This window comes from Crinia signifera, chromosome 8, assembly GCF_055691185.1.
Source record: "Crinia signifera chromosome 8, ASM5569118v1, whole genome shotgun sequence".
Taxonomy (NCBI): Eukaryota; Metazoa; Chordata; class Amphibia; order Anura; family Myobatrachidae; genus Crinia; species Crinia signifera.
In genome coordinates, this window is record NC_139224.1 from 6,475,840 (window position 1) to 6,493,478 (window position 17,639).

The 17,639-nt window shown below is 46.3% G+C and overlaps 1 protein-coding gene across 3 annotated transcripts in view; it reads left to right on the forward strand.

Annotated features, from left to right (window-relative positions):
- The window catches only part of PLXNA1 (plexin A1), a 223,188-nt gene extending 207,137 nt beyond the window's left edge, over window positions 1–16,051 (forward strand). For 2 of the 3 annotated variants that reach the window (XM_083155655.1, XM_083155654.1), the window contains exons 24-33: window positions 4,283–4,429; window positions 5,893–5,949; window positions 6,650–6,809; window positions 6,920–7,023; window positions 7,140–7,236; window positions 8,394–8,584; window positions 11,078–11,247; window positions 12,242–12,454; window positions 12,924–13,074; window positions 14,475–16,051. In XM_083155655.1, the coding sequence (XP_083011781.1) occupies window positions 4,283–4,429; window positions 5,893–5,949; window positions 6,650–6,809; window positions 6,920–7,023; window positions 7,140–7,236; window positions 8,394–8,584; window positions 11,078–11,247; window positions 12,242–12,454; window positions 12,924–13,074; window positions 14,475–14,570 (1,386 nt within the window). In that variant the 3' untranslated portion in view covers window positions 14,571–16,051. The remainder of the gene's footprint in view (window positions 1–4,282; window positions 4,430–5,892; window positions 5,950–6,649; window positions 6,810–6,919; window positions 7,024–7,139; window positions 7,237–8,393; window positions 8,585–11,077; window positions 11,248–12,241; window positions 12,455–12,923; window positions 13,075–14,474) is intronic. The other variant, XM_083155656.1, reaches the window with a different exon arrangement.
- The last annotated feature ends 1,588 nt before the right edge of the window (window positions 16,052–17,639 follow it).

Here is a 17,639-nt window from a genome sequence, read left to right on the forward strand (position 1 = left end):
AGCTGACAAAATGGCCGCCTGCGCAAGCGACCGGTGTACAGTTATCTAGTCCGGGACCTTCTGGGACCACACCACATTGTAGGCCTGGTTCCTTCATCGCCCACTGCACTCTGACCATGTGACCATACAACGTAAGGATGCCATGACCTCAGATGACGGTAACTCCCTCACTGCCGGTATCACCCGCATCACATTGTAGGCCTGGTTCCTTCATCGCCCACTGCACTCTGACCATGTGACCATACAACGTAAGGATGCCATGACCTCAGATGACGGTAACTCCCTCACTGCCGGTATCACCCGCATCACATTGTAGGCCTGGTTCCTTCATCGCCCACTGCACTCTGACCATGTGACCATACAACGTAAGGATGCCATGACCTCAGATGACGGTAACTCCCTCACTGCCGGTATCACCCGCATCACATTGTAGGCCTGGTTCCTTCATCGCCCACTGCGCTCTGACCATACGACGTAAGGATGCCATGACCTCAGAGGACGTTTACTCCCTCACTGCCGGTATCACCCGCATCACATTGTAGGCCTGGTTCCTTCATCGCCCACTGCACTCTGACCATGTGACCATACAACATAAGGATGCCATGACCTCGGAGGACAGTTACTCCCTCACTGCCGGTATCACCCGCATCACATTGTAGGCCTGGTTCCTTCATCGCCCACTGCACTCTGACCATGTGACCATACAACGTAAGGATGCCATGACCTCGGAGGACAGTTACTCCCTCACTGCCGGTATCACCCGCATCACATTGTAGGCCTGGTTCCTTCATCGCCCACGCACTCTGACCATGTGACCATACAACGTAAGGATGCCATGACCTCAGAGGACGTTTACTCCCTCACTGCCGGTATCACCCGCATCACACCGACTCCTGCAGTTATTGGAAATGAGCGCGAATGTAAATCTTGTCCAGAAGCAATTACCGCTTTCTCAAACGGTGCAACAATAGAAAGTACAGATGGTAATTCCGATCCAGCAGATAAAATGCCACTTTCGAAAGCGTTGTATATATTGTGTGTGCGTTACACCATATGGTAGAAAATAAATATTAAGACACTAAAACAATCAAAATAAAATCAATTTGTGTTAAGAATAACAAAGAACGCCTTCCGCCATTCTCCTGGCAGCTCCGCGGTGTAGCCCTCCGGCGGCGCTTGATCTTTTCCACCCTGTCTGGCTGCTGCTTATCACAGGAAATGTTCCGTTCCCTTAGCGTACCTGCTCTGACAGCCCTGACCTGAGCACCGTGCCCTGGATCTGAAGTATTACTCCCCCCCACCCCCCAAGTACTTTTCTTCTTATGCCGCTCTCCTGGTGGAAGGAAATTCAAGTTTGCGATTAATAGTTGGCTGAAAGTGCCCATTTAATCTGCAGTAAGCTGGTAAATGCTCTGCGTTCTCCGGGGACACGCTTAACACGAACACCTACCTGCTCATTATGTGCTCTTAATATAGCACGCTAATACAACTCGGCGTACCCCTCCAGCTCTTCTGCTGGGCAATGAATGGAGGTTCCAGCCGCGATGCAAACACAAAAGTGTCCACCTCACGTATTTTACCAGCTCTGCAATGTTTTAAGTGACTGTTCTGAAATATACCGCACCACCTGCGCCCTTATCACCCAGCACTACGTGCCCAGGCTGAGTGCCTTTAATAACCAATCACTGGTAATCGGATGTGTTCTAGAACGAAGAGCACTAGGTAGGGGAAGGGGGACGGGGGGGTGACACCTTATCTTGCCTTGAATAAGTATTTGTGGAATACGTCAGCAGCTAGATCCTTTTGTTCTGAGGTGAGATAATCTGCACCGAGCGGTCGTTCTAGTCGTCCTCCTGTGCCGTAGACAACATCTGGCCATTACATACTGTACAGTGCAACTGTGACTTTGCTAGATGCTGCTGCTGCATTGACAGCCGCTCCTGTAAAGATCGCATGTTGGTGACAGGGCATCGCAGCTAAATGTCACAGCCAGCTCACACACCAGCTACCTGCTGTGAACACTCCTGCCTGGATCGTTGGCCACCTTTTAGGCTGTATACAATGGCGCGCTTACCCCCAGGGGTTGTGAATTCCCCGATCCTATTACCCACAAGGCTTTTGCAGGTATTGACCGCCCTTTCTCTTCCGACGACATACCGCTCTCCCATATTAATTGCGCACAGAAAATAGTTTTACACTCATGGCCGAGAGCGATGTATTACGGGCGGAAGAAATGATTCCATCATCATAAGACGTAATCTCCTGACTGTTCCGGGCAGCGGAGATTCTCCGTTATGTACACAAGGATTGCAACATAACGACTCTGGAAGCGGCAATAAAATATGGAAGTGGCGGAAGATACAGATAGATATCTGCAGCCTCTCTGCCTCTTTGTATCTTTGGGCTTGGGCAGTTATTTATCAGAAGCTTAATGAGACATTCCCCGCAATGCAAGGAAGAGGGGAGGGGGGGGGGATTCTGAAGTTGAAAAACGCACAATATTAGTTGCCTGATGAGCTAAATCTTGTCAATAGCGCTTTCCCCACATTGCAGCTTTCTGCCAGAACGTGAGACGCGGCGGCTCCCATTACACGCTGCTTATAAACAATAAAGGATAGAGATTAACGTTATTTGCAGCTATAGATGTATCCGGATAGGTTTTGCTGCGGTTACGCCATACAGCGCCAAGCAGAATCCTTCAGTGTCTGGTGACTTTTTGCAGAAATCAGTCTTATTCGCAACACAATGTGATGGAACACACGAGGAGACTGCTATACATACATACATACATACATACATACATACATACATACATACATACACACATGAAATCCCGGCGTTGGGGATCCCAACTTCCCAATAGGTAGAATCCCGAAATAGCTCAGCAAGTGACCTAGCCATCTCCCCCTAACCCTCCCTGCTAGTGCCTTACCCCGTACCCTTCCACCTAAACCTCCCCCTCCCTGCAGCCTAACCCTGTACCACCCTTCTAAGTGCCCAAACCTAACCCTCCCCATAGCCCAACCCTAAGTTTCCCCTATTTCCTAAACTTGACCCCAACCCACCCTGACATACTTACATTTGGGTATCCAGCGTTGGCATCCTCATCCTTGTTCCGCACCGATGTTCTACCAACAGTTGGGATTCCAGTGCTGGATTCCCGCCATTCGGTATCCCGACCACAGGAAATAAATCTGCATCCCATACAGACCCAGTCACGCACATTATATATTACATTACTCCGCAGTCACATCGCGCTGCAGCAGATACACATCGCCGCTCACTCCCGACTGGTATCTCGTGCTGTGCGGTATATTGATGCTCGATAAATGAGGACACATCTGTACTATAACTTGCAGAGTGTAGCGATGACCGGGGGTCTCGCAGAAGACACTAAACGTGGTACCCTTTATACCGTGGTTCACCACTAAAAACAATGAAATGTTTTGGAAGCCTTTATAGTTGGCGGGAAACACAAAGCCACAGATTCCACGTTGACAGCAATTATTTCCATGCATTCATTCCTCGCCGTGTAAGGTCAGAGGTCGTGCACAGATATTTTACACCCCATAGATGTACAGTGCACAGAACGCCCAGAGGTGATATCTGCCCCACAGAGAGTCAGGTGCCCAATCGCTTACCAAGTTGTGTGGCCAGAAATGACAATGGCAGTGCCAGCGCCCTGCTAATCCTGCCGCCTCCTTATCTCAGGAAGCCATTAATTACCCATTCCGTGTCCGAGCAGCCGGCTCCCTCTCAGAACCTCCGCTTCGCCTTCCCAAGCTGAATTAATGAAGCTAAGTTTGCAAATGAACCGTAATTTCAGAGACAAGTGCGTTGTTGGAAGGTCTGGGGATGATGTATGCCTGCTCCTGCTCGTTAGCAGCTGTCTCTTTAATTACTGCAGATGCTAACGAGATGCTAACAGCATATGGTGACAAGGGAGCGCTCACATTTTTGCACCACAGCAGATCTGAGACGCGCAGGTGCCTGGGTTGTGTAAGTGACGCCGGACGGCCGTCGCTGACGCTCTACCCAACAACATTAGGTTCTTCACCGCGAAACCCTCTCATTTCCAGCGCTGAGCGTGATCCACTCTTAGGTTTCATATGTACCTGTACTGGGTCTGCATTGTTGGACTACAACATGGCATCCACCAGTAGAGCCGTGACAGTATATGTATCGCTATGAGATACCCCCTGTGTATATAATGTATATATTCGCCTGCTGTATGTATATGTGCACCCATCTGACGTCTGCTCTCCCCTTGCTCCCCGTGCAGGAGTGCGCCGGTGAACCGCTCTTCATGCTGTACTGCGCCATCAAGCAGCAAATGGAGAAGGGACCCATTGACGCCATCACTGGAGAAGCGAGATACTCACTGAGTGAGGACAAGCTGATCCGACAACAGATAGACTACAAGATGCTGGTCAGTCTACCAGGGCACCCGTGTGATGTATATAGTAACAGTCATATATTGTACAGCAGTTTATGAAGGGGTCTGGGGACATTTGGGCCAAAGAGTATATGGGTGGCTGAAATACAGTAAATACATCGACATAAGCGATAGGTCGATATGGCAAGTCGACATGAGTTTTTTTTTTTAATCGGACTTTAATACTTTAACGCTCCCAATCGGAAACCATGGTTCTGATAAAGTCTGCTTCCCTCCACTACCACCCCGCTCAGTACACTAATTGGGGGGTGCCACCCCCACTCATTGAGACAAAAATGAAAAACTCAAGTCGACCTTTTGCCGTTTTGTCAACGTCGACCTTTTTGCAGTTGACGTAGACATAGTCTGTGAGATATACCGCACCCGGGGAGAATTAACAATTTTGATGCTCCTTCGAAACATATCCGGTTGATAGGTCTTACACTACAAAGATAGACCGGCGATCGGTCGATCCCAAATGGTCGCCAGGTTAAAAGGTCAACAAGATTTTTTTTTTACTATTATTTGTAATTGTTTTAAACTTTTTCATCATTTCCTATTCACGTGGACAACGATTATGAATAGTAGCCTTGCCCATAGCGTGGCGAGGGTCCACATGTCCACCAATTTGGCTCAGATCTGGTGAAACGTACAAATTAACACAAAAAAAAATTGTCGAATGTTTTTGTGTCGACATTTTTTACCTCTCAACTTTTTCTACTGTCTATACCATGTGAACAAGTTGAGCAATTTGAACTTTGAACCCTGTCACCCATCGGGGGCCGACCTATTGTCTATGATTTTTACTTTGATCTATTGAACCAGACCCCTTTGAACGCCATACAAACACTTTTCTGTAGATAGTTATATATATATATATATATATATATATATATATATATATATATATATATATATATATATATATATATATATATAGATCTATGCGCTAGACAATGTCTGTTATTTAATAGATGTATGACAGACCGTCACTGCGACATTTACTAATCACCCACCATATTGATCTTTAAATCCCGGCATGTTCCTGGTAACGGGACCGGTCTGTGAATATAAATCAGGGTTTTCCAAGCAGAGCCTCCCTGTCCCTGGATTCTGTAGCAGGGTGCGGAGCGGTTTGATACTCATTTATTGCGGCACTTGATTGGTCCCATCCCCGCAGCGTTTGGCTGTCACCTCCCCACGGGCCGACCTAACCTATGACTGTACTGTGTGTTAGGAGATTACATTATGCACGGGGAGCCGCTGGAGTGTGAGATTAGGGCATGTGTAGTCCCTGACCCAGCACCCCGCAGCCGCTCAGTGAGTGTTTAGCACACAGGCGTTTTTGTTTTTTCATTGGTCTTTTTTTTTTTTTTTTTCTCTTTCTCTCTCTCCCCATTTCTCTCTTCCTCTCCTCTGTGTCTCACTAAACTGGCTTGCCTATTAATGGATTGAAGAATACTTGTGCTGATGACGTTGGGCTGAGCGATGAAACTTGTAGCCGCTCACCTCAAGTAAGTTCAGTCGCAGCGCCTTGCGCCTTCTCCCCGGACATCTGCTCTATGGTGGGCAGGGGGCTCCTACGTCTATGGCTGGTTACTTCAATCCATTTCATGCTCCCATCTATCTGTATTTATTTTTATTTAGTGTCGAGCACGGTTCTTGGTCTCCTGTTGATCTATAATTCCTGGCACGCTCCATCGGGACACCTGGGAGTTGTAGTTCAACAGCCAGAGTACAGTGGCTGCCTTAAGTTCTTGCCCCATATTATTGGCTGCGCACGGCGGGGTGTAGAAAATACGCTGCTTGGTTTAGATGTGCATCCAATTAATTCTGCTGTAAACGCTACGGTCACTGTGCTCCCCCCCACCCCACCATGTCCATGTTTGCTGGATATCCCTGCTGGCGGCTATACCTAATTGGCTCATGCCGAGCAACGATCTCCAGAAAACGTAAGGAGTGGGTGGTGAATCTCCGCACATCGGTTATATTCCTACGGCAGGCAATCGCTTTAATAAGTATCAGTAACAAAGGAAATCTTTGCTCCGCACCTGTGTTCTCATCGCCTGGGGGGAATTATGCTTATTAAACTCATAAATTGTGTAAATAAAGAAACCCACAGAATAATTTAATTAGTTGATTGCAGGACGCACTGAGCTCACAGCCGTTCCTAATTTCCTGTCGCAATAAAATCTCTCTCTTTTTTTTTTTCAGACGCTGAATTGTGTGAACCCAGAGAACGAAAACGCCCCGGAAATTCCAGTGAAGGTGCTGAACTGCGACACCATAACCCAGGTGAAAGAGAAGCTGCTGGATGCCGTGTACAAGGGAGTCCCGTATTCCCAGAGACCCAAAGCCGGAGACATGGACCTGGGTAAGAGATCAGGTGCCCCGTGCTGCGTATTCCGTACCTAGTATAAATACGCCTCTGTACGCCGGTACTCGCGTGCGATCTCAACTCTCTTCCATCTTTGCCTCCGTCAGAGTGGCGCCAGGGCAGAATGGCCAGGATTATACTGCAAGACGAGGACGTAACAACCAAAATAGACAACGACTGGAAACGCCTCAACACTTTGGCTCATTACCAGGTTGGTGGCGTTATTGTGGCGATCCTGCGCCATGCCGTGTATCGCCAAGTGTTCTGTCATCCCTCTCTGCGGTGTGTATTTATGTGCGCTCTGTATTTGTGGTCCTGTTGGTACAGGTTATAGACGGTTCTTCCGTGGCGCTGGTGCCCAAACAGAACTCTGCTTACAACATCTCCAACTCTTCCACGTTTACCAAGTCTCTCAGTAGATACGGTGAGTTGCCCAAGTTCTCATTGTTACCTAGTTCTAAATCTACGTCCCCCTCTCATCTCGTTATCTGTTTTCTGCTTCCGTACCCCTCTCATCTCGTTATCTGTTTTCTGCTTCCGTACCCATTTCTTTTCTCCGTGTCGCTTCTCCTCAGCTCCCTCTGTTACGTATTTATGTTTTCATCCACCTATCAATAAAGTATATGGTAACTGACCGACCCTTTGTCGCTCAGTAATCCATCCAGTGACCATCCCGCTGTCCAGTCCCCCGGGATGCCTTTGTCTGTGATCCTTGTTTATTTTCTAATGGACTAAGGACTGTCTGGAGGTCAAGCAAATATTCTCCTCTTACTGACTAATTAAAGCTGCAGAACCTAGCTCAAATCAAAGGGAATTGATAGCGATGCTGAAATTAATTATCGCACATAATTGGCTTTGAAATGTCAGCACTAGAACGAGCGTCTGCCTACAGCTTCCCAATTTGCATTGTAGGTGTCGTTTAGGAAAAGGGGGGGGGGTTCTGCATAGAAATAAAACATTATTCTGTAAAGCTATTGGGAAATGTTATGTAAACGGTTGCAAAGCTTTGGACGGAACGTCTACGAAGCCCGGATTCTGGTGAGGTGCGGTTCAGGAGACATTTAACCAGGCTCCTGTTTGTCTGAGGTGTGGCCGTAGTTAGCGCACAGTGCGGGAAGCCGTCCGGTATGAGCGTGCGCCCACTGCCCATAAGGAATTCCGGGAGTGTACAACATGGCCGCCTCTGCAGCGTGTGACCAACAGACGTTCTATGGCTTATTTCAGCAGTGGCCGATTTCGTACTAAAGCCATTTTCCCTTCGATGTGGTCATGGACTGTAAGCTAAATAGATAATGACAGATAAAAGGGGTGATAGATGAAATGGAAAATGAAGGCTAGATACAGCAGAAATGCGCTTATTCCGAAACCTGTGAGTGATTGATGGGGGAGACGGCGGGGACGGTGATTACTGTAATGTGTTACCGGCAGTGAGGCGATGGTAGACACTTCATGAAGTTCAATTAGAAGGAGAAACAATCTCTCAGCGGCTGTGATATGTACGGGATGGTGGTGGTGGGGGGGGGGGGGCAGTATGGTCTCTTCTCTCCGGCACTTCCTAATAACTTTCTTCTGGCCTCTCAGAGAGCATGCTGCGGACAGCCTCCAGCCCCGACAGCCTACGCTCCCGTACGCCCATGATCACCCCAGATCTGGAGAGCGGCACCAAGCTCTGGCACCTAGTGAAGAATCACGATCACCTGGACCAGCGCGAGGGCGATAGAGGGAGCAAGATGGTGTCCGAGATCTATCTTACCCGCTTGTTGGCCACCAAGGTAAGGTTATATGGAAATATATTTATATTAATGGTCATTTGGTGTACACTCATTACCTTAGAGTACATTAGAATTGTCCTCTTTAGTACACTCTGGGGGGGGGGGGGGGTTGGTTCCAAATATGCTACCAAAATTTTTTGCAATGTTGGCACAAACCAATGTAACATGAGAGGGGGTGCAGGACGCCAATTAAGCCGTTCTGACACAATTTCCCCCTACTTATTTGTTGACCAAGCAAAACTAAGGTCTTACTACTGGGGGGCACATTTCCTGGTGGCAGTGATTGGCGTAGTAATTAAGCTGCCTCTCTGCATCAGCAAAAGGTATGGGGGGGGGACTTCGGCAGGAGTTGCCAATGGGTTATGACACAAATTAACCGCTATTGTTTTGTAATAGCCACATTAAGAGGAATTTATATTAAGTTCCCCCAATAAACCCCCAGCAGCTGCTACAGTGTCGGGAAAATCCACATTAACTGCGGTCGCTCTCTTATTTATATCCCCTCATATATAAATATATATGTCCAGGCTCCAGTTAGCAAGATATATATTTATTTAACAGAGTGCGGTATTTATGACTTGCTTATGGATATTAATGGCTATAGGAAAGATTAATTCTTGTTTTAATGAGCTTTTCTACGGACTCCGAACCTTCAGCAAATCTTCCTCGCTACATAACCTCTCCGCTAGTGTAATAACTCGTAATTCTATGGGGGGATCTGCCGGGAGAACAACAAAATTAATTGCAAATGCAAGGAGGAAATATTTAGGCATTTTCTGAAGGATCGGCGTAGTATTTGTAGGGTTCCCAAAGGAAATAATTAGATTTATTCGCTACCACGACACATTTTCTGATGCGTTTTATCTCTGTGAAGGATGAGAACTCAGAACGCTCATCGCTTTCATAGTCTCGCACAGATGACTGAACACAACTCCCGGGTTATACTGGATGTTATTGCATTTTCTCCGAGAGAAAGGTGCAAATGTGCAAATTCACCCGGCTAGTCCCAGTCAGAATCTGACAGAAAACGAGAGAGGTTTTATTATCATTTGTGTTTTATTTATCTTTATTATAATGAATCAAAATGGGAAAACAAGAATATGACAACAAAGTGTGTTTGTTAGAGAATCACTAAGGTGTAACCGTCACTAAGACACAGCGATACAGAGAATTCACAGGTGGGGCAATATTCAGGAGATGCAGCATTACATCAGCATGATTGGATAGGCTGTATTCTCAGTGATGTCATTGGTTCCTAGTGACCGGATAGGCTGCATTATCAGTGATGTCATTGGTTCCTTGTGACCATATAGGCTGCATTATCAGTGATGTCATTGGTTCCTAGTGACTGCATAGGCTGTATTCTCAGTGATGTCATTGGTTCCTAGTGACTGCATAGGCTGCATTATCAGTGATGTCATTGGTTCCTTGTGACCGGATAGGCTGCATTATAAGTGATGTCATTGGTTCCTAGTGGCTGCATTTCCAGTGATGTCATTGGTTCCTAGTGACCGGATAGGCTGCATTATCAGTGATGTCATTGGTTCTAGTGACTGCATAGGCTGTAATCTCTGTGATGTCATTGGTTCCTAGTGACCGGATAGGCTGCATTATCAGTGATGTCATTGGTTCCTAGTGACCGGATAGGCTGCATTATCAGTGATGTCATTGGTTCCTAGTGACCGGATAGGCTGTAATCTCTGTGATGTCATTGGTTACTATTGACTGTATAGGCTGCATTGTCAGTGGTGATCCTAGTGACTGCATAGGCTGTAATCTCTGTGATGTCATTGGTTCCTAGTGACCGGATAGGCTGCACTGCCAGTGATGATCCTAGTGACTGGATATGTTGTATTATTTGTGATGTCATTGGTTCTAGTGACTGCATAGGCTGTAATCTCTGTGATGTCATTGGTTCCTTGTGACCGAATAGCTGCATTATCAGTGAAGTCATTGGTTCCTAGTGACCGGATAGGCTGCATTATCAGTGATGTCATTGGTTCTAGTGACTGCATAGGCTGTAATCTCTGAGATGTCATTGGTTCCTAGTGACCGGATAGGCTGCATTATCAGTGATGTCATTGGTTCCTAGTGACCGGATAGACTGCATTATCAGTGATGTCAATGGTTCCTAGTGACCGGATAGGCTGTAATCTCTGTGATGTCATTGGTTACTAGTGACTGTATAGGCTGCATTGTCAGTGATGATCCTAGTGACTGCATAGGCTGTAATCTCTGTGATGTCATTGGTTCCTAGTGACCGGATAGGCTACACTTCCGATGATGATCCTAGTGGCTGGATATGTTAAATTATTTGTGATATTGCCAGTTCCTAGTGAAGGGATAAGCTGCATTCACTGATGTCACCAGTTCCTGACAATGCAGCACATCTGGTGTTTAAATCCCTGTGAAACGTCTGCTTAGTAAATATACCTATAGCTTGTTATGTGCTGTTCTCATCTCACCATTACACGTTTCCTCTCCTTTCTCCAGGGAACCCTGCAGAAGTTTGTGGACGATCTGTTTGAGACCATATTCAGCACGGCGCATCGCGGCAGCGCGTTACCCCTCGCCATCAAGTACATGTTTGACTTCCTGGACGAGCAGGCGGACAAGCACCAGATCACGGATTACGATGTGCGGCACACCTGGAAGAGTAACTGGTAACGGAGTTTGTGTGTTGTTGTCCTCAGAACGTCTTTGTATGGAAGTTACAAAATAATCTTGTTGCTTCTGTTAGTGAGTTGTAGAGTTTGGCAGCCAGCGCTGCGGTGTACTACAGGTTCCAGCATACCCCCACAGCTGACTGTTGTAAGCTTGCGAGCAGGGCCCTCCTACCTCTGTAAATACCCAGTTTGTTGCGTCATTGTCTCCAATTGTAAAGTGCAACGGAATCTGCTGCGCTATATAGGGAACTGTTAATATATCTCCACTCATAAGGACTCTTGTAAGTTCATTGGGACTGCTCTAATTAGAACCATGGCCGACTTTCCAGCTCCCTAACCTTGTCCTCCGTAGCGCTGTAATCCCCAGAGTGTCAGTTTCCGGCTGGAAGCCCACTCATTATCCCGTCGGCCCTTGTCTCTCTGTTCTGTTCATTCATCCGAGTTGCTCATCTCCCTGCATGTAGTACAAGGTCGGGAGAAAGTTATCTTCGGATAGTGAGATCCTCTCCTTGGCGGCCGGTCCGGGAAGCTCCTCAGGCACAATCTCCCCTTGTAGTCACCTTTCCACAGGACCTCGCTGTAATACAGCAGGGACTTGTCTCCCCCATTGTTCAGGGTCTGTGACTGCATCTCTCCAGCGTTCCCGCTGTTTGCAGCTAGCGGGGCTTCCCTATGTATGACATCTGTAATGCGGCAGATAAATTGCTTTGGTACGGTTCAGTAGCTGCCAGCTATTAGCCGTGGTGACTGGGGATAGGCGTATACTGTATGTGCTTAGCTTAACCCCTTCAGCACATCACTGTCTATTTGGCTGAACAGGAGCGCGCACTGGCATCGAACACGTTCTATCTCCATTCGATGTCTATGCTATACCGATTCGATTTTGACGATATAGTTGTAACAATCAATGCCCGCTCCCTGGTTCCTTCTGTCTCTCTGCCCACGCTGGGTGACGGCGGCCGTGTAACTTCGCTCTGGTTTCTCTCCTCAGTTTACCCCTGAGATTCTGGGTGAACGTCATCAAGAACCCTCAGTTTGTATTTGACATTCACAAGAACAGCATCACAGACGCCTGCCTCTCGGTGGTGGCCCAGACATTTATGGATTCCTGTTCCACGTCCGAGCACAAGCTGGGCAAGGATTCCCCGAGTAACAAGCTATTATATGCCAAGGACATACCCAACTACAAGAGCTGGGTGGAGAGGTAAGTGAGCGGCAGCCTCCAACAGAGCGATGAGTATGGATGTATGTATGTGTGTCCATTCTAACACCCTGCAGCTTTAAAGTCCTTGTAGTTCCTCTTCCCTGCCTGGGGTTTTAACTGTTTGCTGTGCTGCTTGTAGCACAAATCTGTTCTGTATATCAGTGCTGAAATACAGATCACACTGTGCTAGAAGCAGACAGGGACACTCCAGGCAGGAAAGAAGAACTTTATGGGTTTTGCTAATATTACCTTAGCTGCATATAGTTGACCTCTCCTATTTATTATATATGCACCATATTAATCACTGGTAAAAGCAGATAGTGTTGTTATTATTAGGCCTGTATCGGTCTTGTAAGATTTATTGGAATACAAGTTTTGATTTTATTTAAGCGTTATACAAGGTAATAAGAAATGAGCTTCCGCTGTTTTCTCCCTGGCCCCAACTGAACATGGTGTCTGGTTTATGCAGGTATTACGCGGATATCGCCAAAATGCCGGTAATCAGCGACCAGGATATGAGCGCGTACCTGGCCGAGCAGTCCCGGTTACACCTGAGCCAGTTCAACAGCATGAGCGCACTGCATGAGATCTACTCCTATATAACCAAGTACAGAGACGAGGTGAGTGCGGACCGTGAGGGAATAGCGCACCGCAGCCGTGACGCCGCCACCGCGCTTGTGATGGGTGGCGGTCTGTATGACATCTGCGTGACGTAACTCATCGCAACATAAGGAAAAGCACTAGATGTAGATTCCTAAGGAGATCATTCATTATTTAACCCTTTGAGTGCCAAGTGAATTTGTCAAAATAGGTGTGGAAATTGCCAAGCCGACATTTTATTCATCGTAACGACCTGTAACGTTTCCTTATATAAGAACTATGATTTTCTTACACATTTTATTTGAATTTATATAGCAAATGTGTGCAACCGACGCTGGCATTTTCTTAGTGGATATTTTGCCCATCTCACCGCAACGTTGGCAGTCAAAGGGTTAAGAAACATAAATCAGCCGTGTTCTGTGTGCAGTTTGTACGTGCTTACCTTTGGGTGAAATCCAGTGGATGTTTACAAACAGTTCGGCTTCTCTGAGATTGGCCAAGCCTCATTCTATGGTGGACTGCACAGCTGGTATCTCCCACACACACGCTAGGTGCTATTGTCTCTGTTATCGCCATATATTAACGTTTCCACCACAGTTCCGAGCTGGGAAAGTTTAACATTTATATTTAGCTACATTAACACCGGCATAATTCTCGTTCTTACGTTGATGATAATAATTGTATTTGTAATAATGAGGCGGTAACAAGTGTTATGACAGCAGGTAAATGTCAGAGAGGGGCAGCGACAGGAGATGGGACATAAATAGTCCGTGTACATCTATAGGATCACGCTGCAAGGAAAGCTGTCACCAAAACAAGCAAAAAGGTTACTTTAATTACATTTTATTTAAACTATAAAATGTAACTTTTAACCCTACCTGTGACGGGCCGTCTGATTGGTAGGAAGATGACAGTAACTAACGATGGTGTCTGCTACTGTGTATATAGCAGAATACATGAGTTGCCTTGAATTGGGTTTAATGCTTGATCACTTGGAGGGTAAGGACTAAAATGACCACAGGAGGGCCCTGCTCATCAGAGCTTACATGGTAAAGGGGAGGGGCAGACAGACAGTAAACCGCTGCAGATGAGAGGCGTGATCGGGAGGACCAGTCACATGTTGCAGTTGTGGGGTTGTGATTGGTTCCTCTGCAGATAATGCTGTAAGAGCAGTACCGGAACCTGAAGGCGCTGGTTAGGGGGAGGGGAAGGCGGTGATCTGGCAGTACGTATGGGTTGATGGGTTAGTAGTTCTTAATATGAAATTACTTTGGCCAAGGGGAGGTGACTAAGGCAGAACTGTACAGTTTACACTTTACAAAGATTTGACGGGAAAATCACTAATTCCGTATTACGCCACCCGTCATTAAATTCATTTGTCAATAAACCGCCAGCTTACCGAGTCTGTCTCCTGTTCTAGATATTAACCGCGCTGGAAAAGGACGAACAAGCGAGGAGACAGCGGCTAAGAAGTAAATTGGAGCAAGTTATCGACACAATGGCGCTGAGCAGTTGAAGTCCAGGGGGCTCCGCATTAGGGAGGTCTCGCAGCAGTGGCTGAGTGAGAGATGGGGGTCCTATATCCTGACCACACTCCAACGACGCATGTGGCCTTCAAACCGACGAGCTGCCGAACTTGTCTGGAACTTTCTTGAAACCATGAACAAAAAAACCCACACATGTACATAAAAGACTTTAGAGATCATTTCAATGAATGACATAGAAACCTTTATAAATGAGAAATAAACAATTTTAAAGGACGCCTAAAAATTTCAATACAAATTATGATATAGATTTAAGACAATGTGAGCTACTTGTGCGTTGGGGAAAAAAGGACACGCCTGTTGCGGCGGTGGAATGCGCGATGCGACAGGACCAGGAACACAGAGAGATCCACTCATCTGGCTCCCCAATATTCCCGGGTGACCCTTTTTCGCCCTCGAAAGAAAACCGCTCTCTGGCTTTTTGCCACTAGTGTTACTGCTACATTTGCACAATTTACTGAATTCTGGGGTTTTTAAAGAAACAAAAAAAAAATATCTAAAAAAAAACAGCGATCGACAAAAAAAGAAAAAGGAATGTGTTTGCGTTCTGGGGAAAGCGGAGTATGAAACAACGACAGAACCGTTCCACGTCTCTCATCCCCTGCAGGAAGGACAAATGAATTCAAAACCTTTGATATTTTTCTAAACTATATTCTGTGCCATGTTTCATTTCAATGTTGTTTTAGTGAATAAAAATGCAAAAAAATAACCAGAAGAATCTAGATGTGGTGGGGAGGGGAAGGTAGAGATGTATAGAGGGGGGGTCGGGGTGGGGGGGACCGGTGAGCAAAGGCCGAGAGTGGGGGTGAAAAATACATTTCAAGTCTGTTACTAAACCTCCTGTATGTTACTTTGGAATGAAGTGTGATTTTTATTTTAGATTTATTATTAGATATATATATATATGTGACAGATACAGAACTACAGGAAGCACAGACAGACTCGTGGTCCCGATTTACATGAATGTATATAGATGGTCCGGCGGCTGGGCAATCCCATGATGCTTTGCTGCAGCAGAGAGTTATGTGGCATTAGTAAATACCCTCTCAGTTATGGTACAGGAGTCTGAGAAATGTTAATGTTAATTTATTATAAATTCCACTTCTGGTCCCGGGAAGGTTATAGGTTAAAATTCAGATTAGAGGATCTCCTAAATCCATTCGTTTTAAATGGAAAATTCCAAAAAGTGAAGACTTGGTTGGTGGATTCTGGTTCTGGACTTGTGGCTTATTCCTGGTGGGAACAAAGATCTCCTCTAACCATTTGGGTTTCTCGGCAGGAGAAGTCGGCAACACTCCGCACAGACCTAACAATGTGCGTTCAGAGAAAGATGTGTAACAGAAAATGCAGCATTGTGCGTAGGATTTCTACACAGCAGACCTTGGCTTTCTGGTTGCTGTTGGACTACAATTACCAGCATTCTGTGGTAACTGGAATAAACGTATGCCCAGATGGCCAGCCAACGGCCTTGGATAATGTTGGGATGTGAATGCTACCATAGGGCCAGATTTATTAAGCCTGATAATGGGGGCGGTGAAAACCAGCAGCCAATCCTAACTGCCATTTCTCAAACCCTGCCTGTAACATGGTAGTTAGGAGCTGATTGGCCGGTGATAAAGTACCAGCCACTTTATCACTTCACCAAGATTAATAAATCTGCCCCTATGTTTTCCTGTCTATGTTTGCGGCTATTTGCAGCTATCCGCTAGGTCGTAACTAACCGCACTATGCACAACGCAGGAAAGGAGGGGGGTGGGGGGTGCAAGGTGTCACATCCTAGGAGTAGCACCACCTATAGGAACAGTTAGGTATAATGGGTATGGAACAATCCCCCCCCTCCCCAATATGGCATGATTCCTGTGGGAATATTCCCAATAATCTTTTATCCTGAGGTTTCCGCTTCTCCATGTATTGTGACATGAGCAGGGCTGGCGGGCTTTGGTGTAGTGAAGCGGGCGGCGGGGGCAGAATAAAAAAAAATAATAATTCAAAACACTGGATGGCCTGCTGATTGGCTGAGAGAGCTCCCAGAGACTCTGATCATTAATGCGCTATACGACACTTGTATATCTGTGTGCGACGGTGCTGTCTCGTTGTGCATCTCAGTCACATGCAACTAAGACATTTTGGCAAAAAAATAAAAATTGCTTGGCACTGCATTGACCTGTCTACGTACTAACACCGGGCATCTCCCGCTGTGTGGCGCATTCAGGCTGGACGTACGAGGAAGCCTCTATTTATATCCCTCAGACTCACTATGGCTGATATGAAGTCCTATCCATCCCAACTAGGACCAGGCTGAAAAGAGATCTCCACAGCAATAAACTATCGGGAAATAGGGGAAACTTACAGCAGTCACATGATAATATTGTACATCAGCAGTTCCCAACTCCAGTACTCCCGAATCATCAACAGGTCATGTTTTCTGGATTTCTTGAGTCATGCTGCCACAGACAGAAATACTGAAAACATGACCTAAAAGCACTTGAATTGGTGGACATTTATGTATAATTACAGTATATATATATCTATATATATCTCTTAAAAAGTGAATTGGAAAGTGATATGTAATGAATGTACCATTGGATTGTACTGATGCTGGCCTACAGAAAGTGAATCTACACTTGCCATACTGTATGTGGAAATAGAGGGATAGAACATGTGGAGGGGGATTGCAGACCTTCCCCCCTGTACAATGTTACTGTTATCTGGGATGGCTTCCTTGATGGGGATGAGGTAATTTTGGACTGATCACCAGCGCAGGTGACTGCAATGGTGAATGACCAGGTGGATTTGGGAGCATGCTGCCCCTGGTGACAATGTCTCCAGTCTGACCATGTCCTGCTCTTGTGTTACCACAACCTACAGACCTTCTAATAAACTGGGTTGAATCCAATGCTTTCACCTTAATCCCCGATGATCACATTTGGAAAGTCGGTGGATAATAATAACAGGAGCTGGATATTGTTACATACTTCTCTGCATCATTCATGCTAGTAGCTGTGTAGCGGGCAGAGGGGTTATGGGGACCCCAGGTGGCA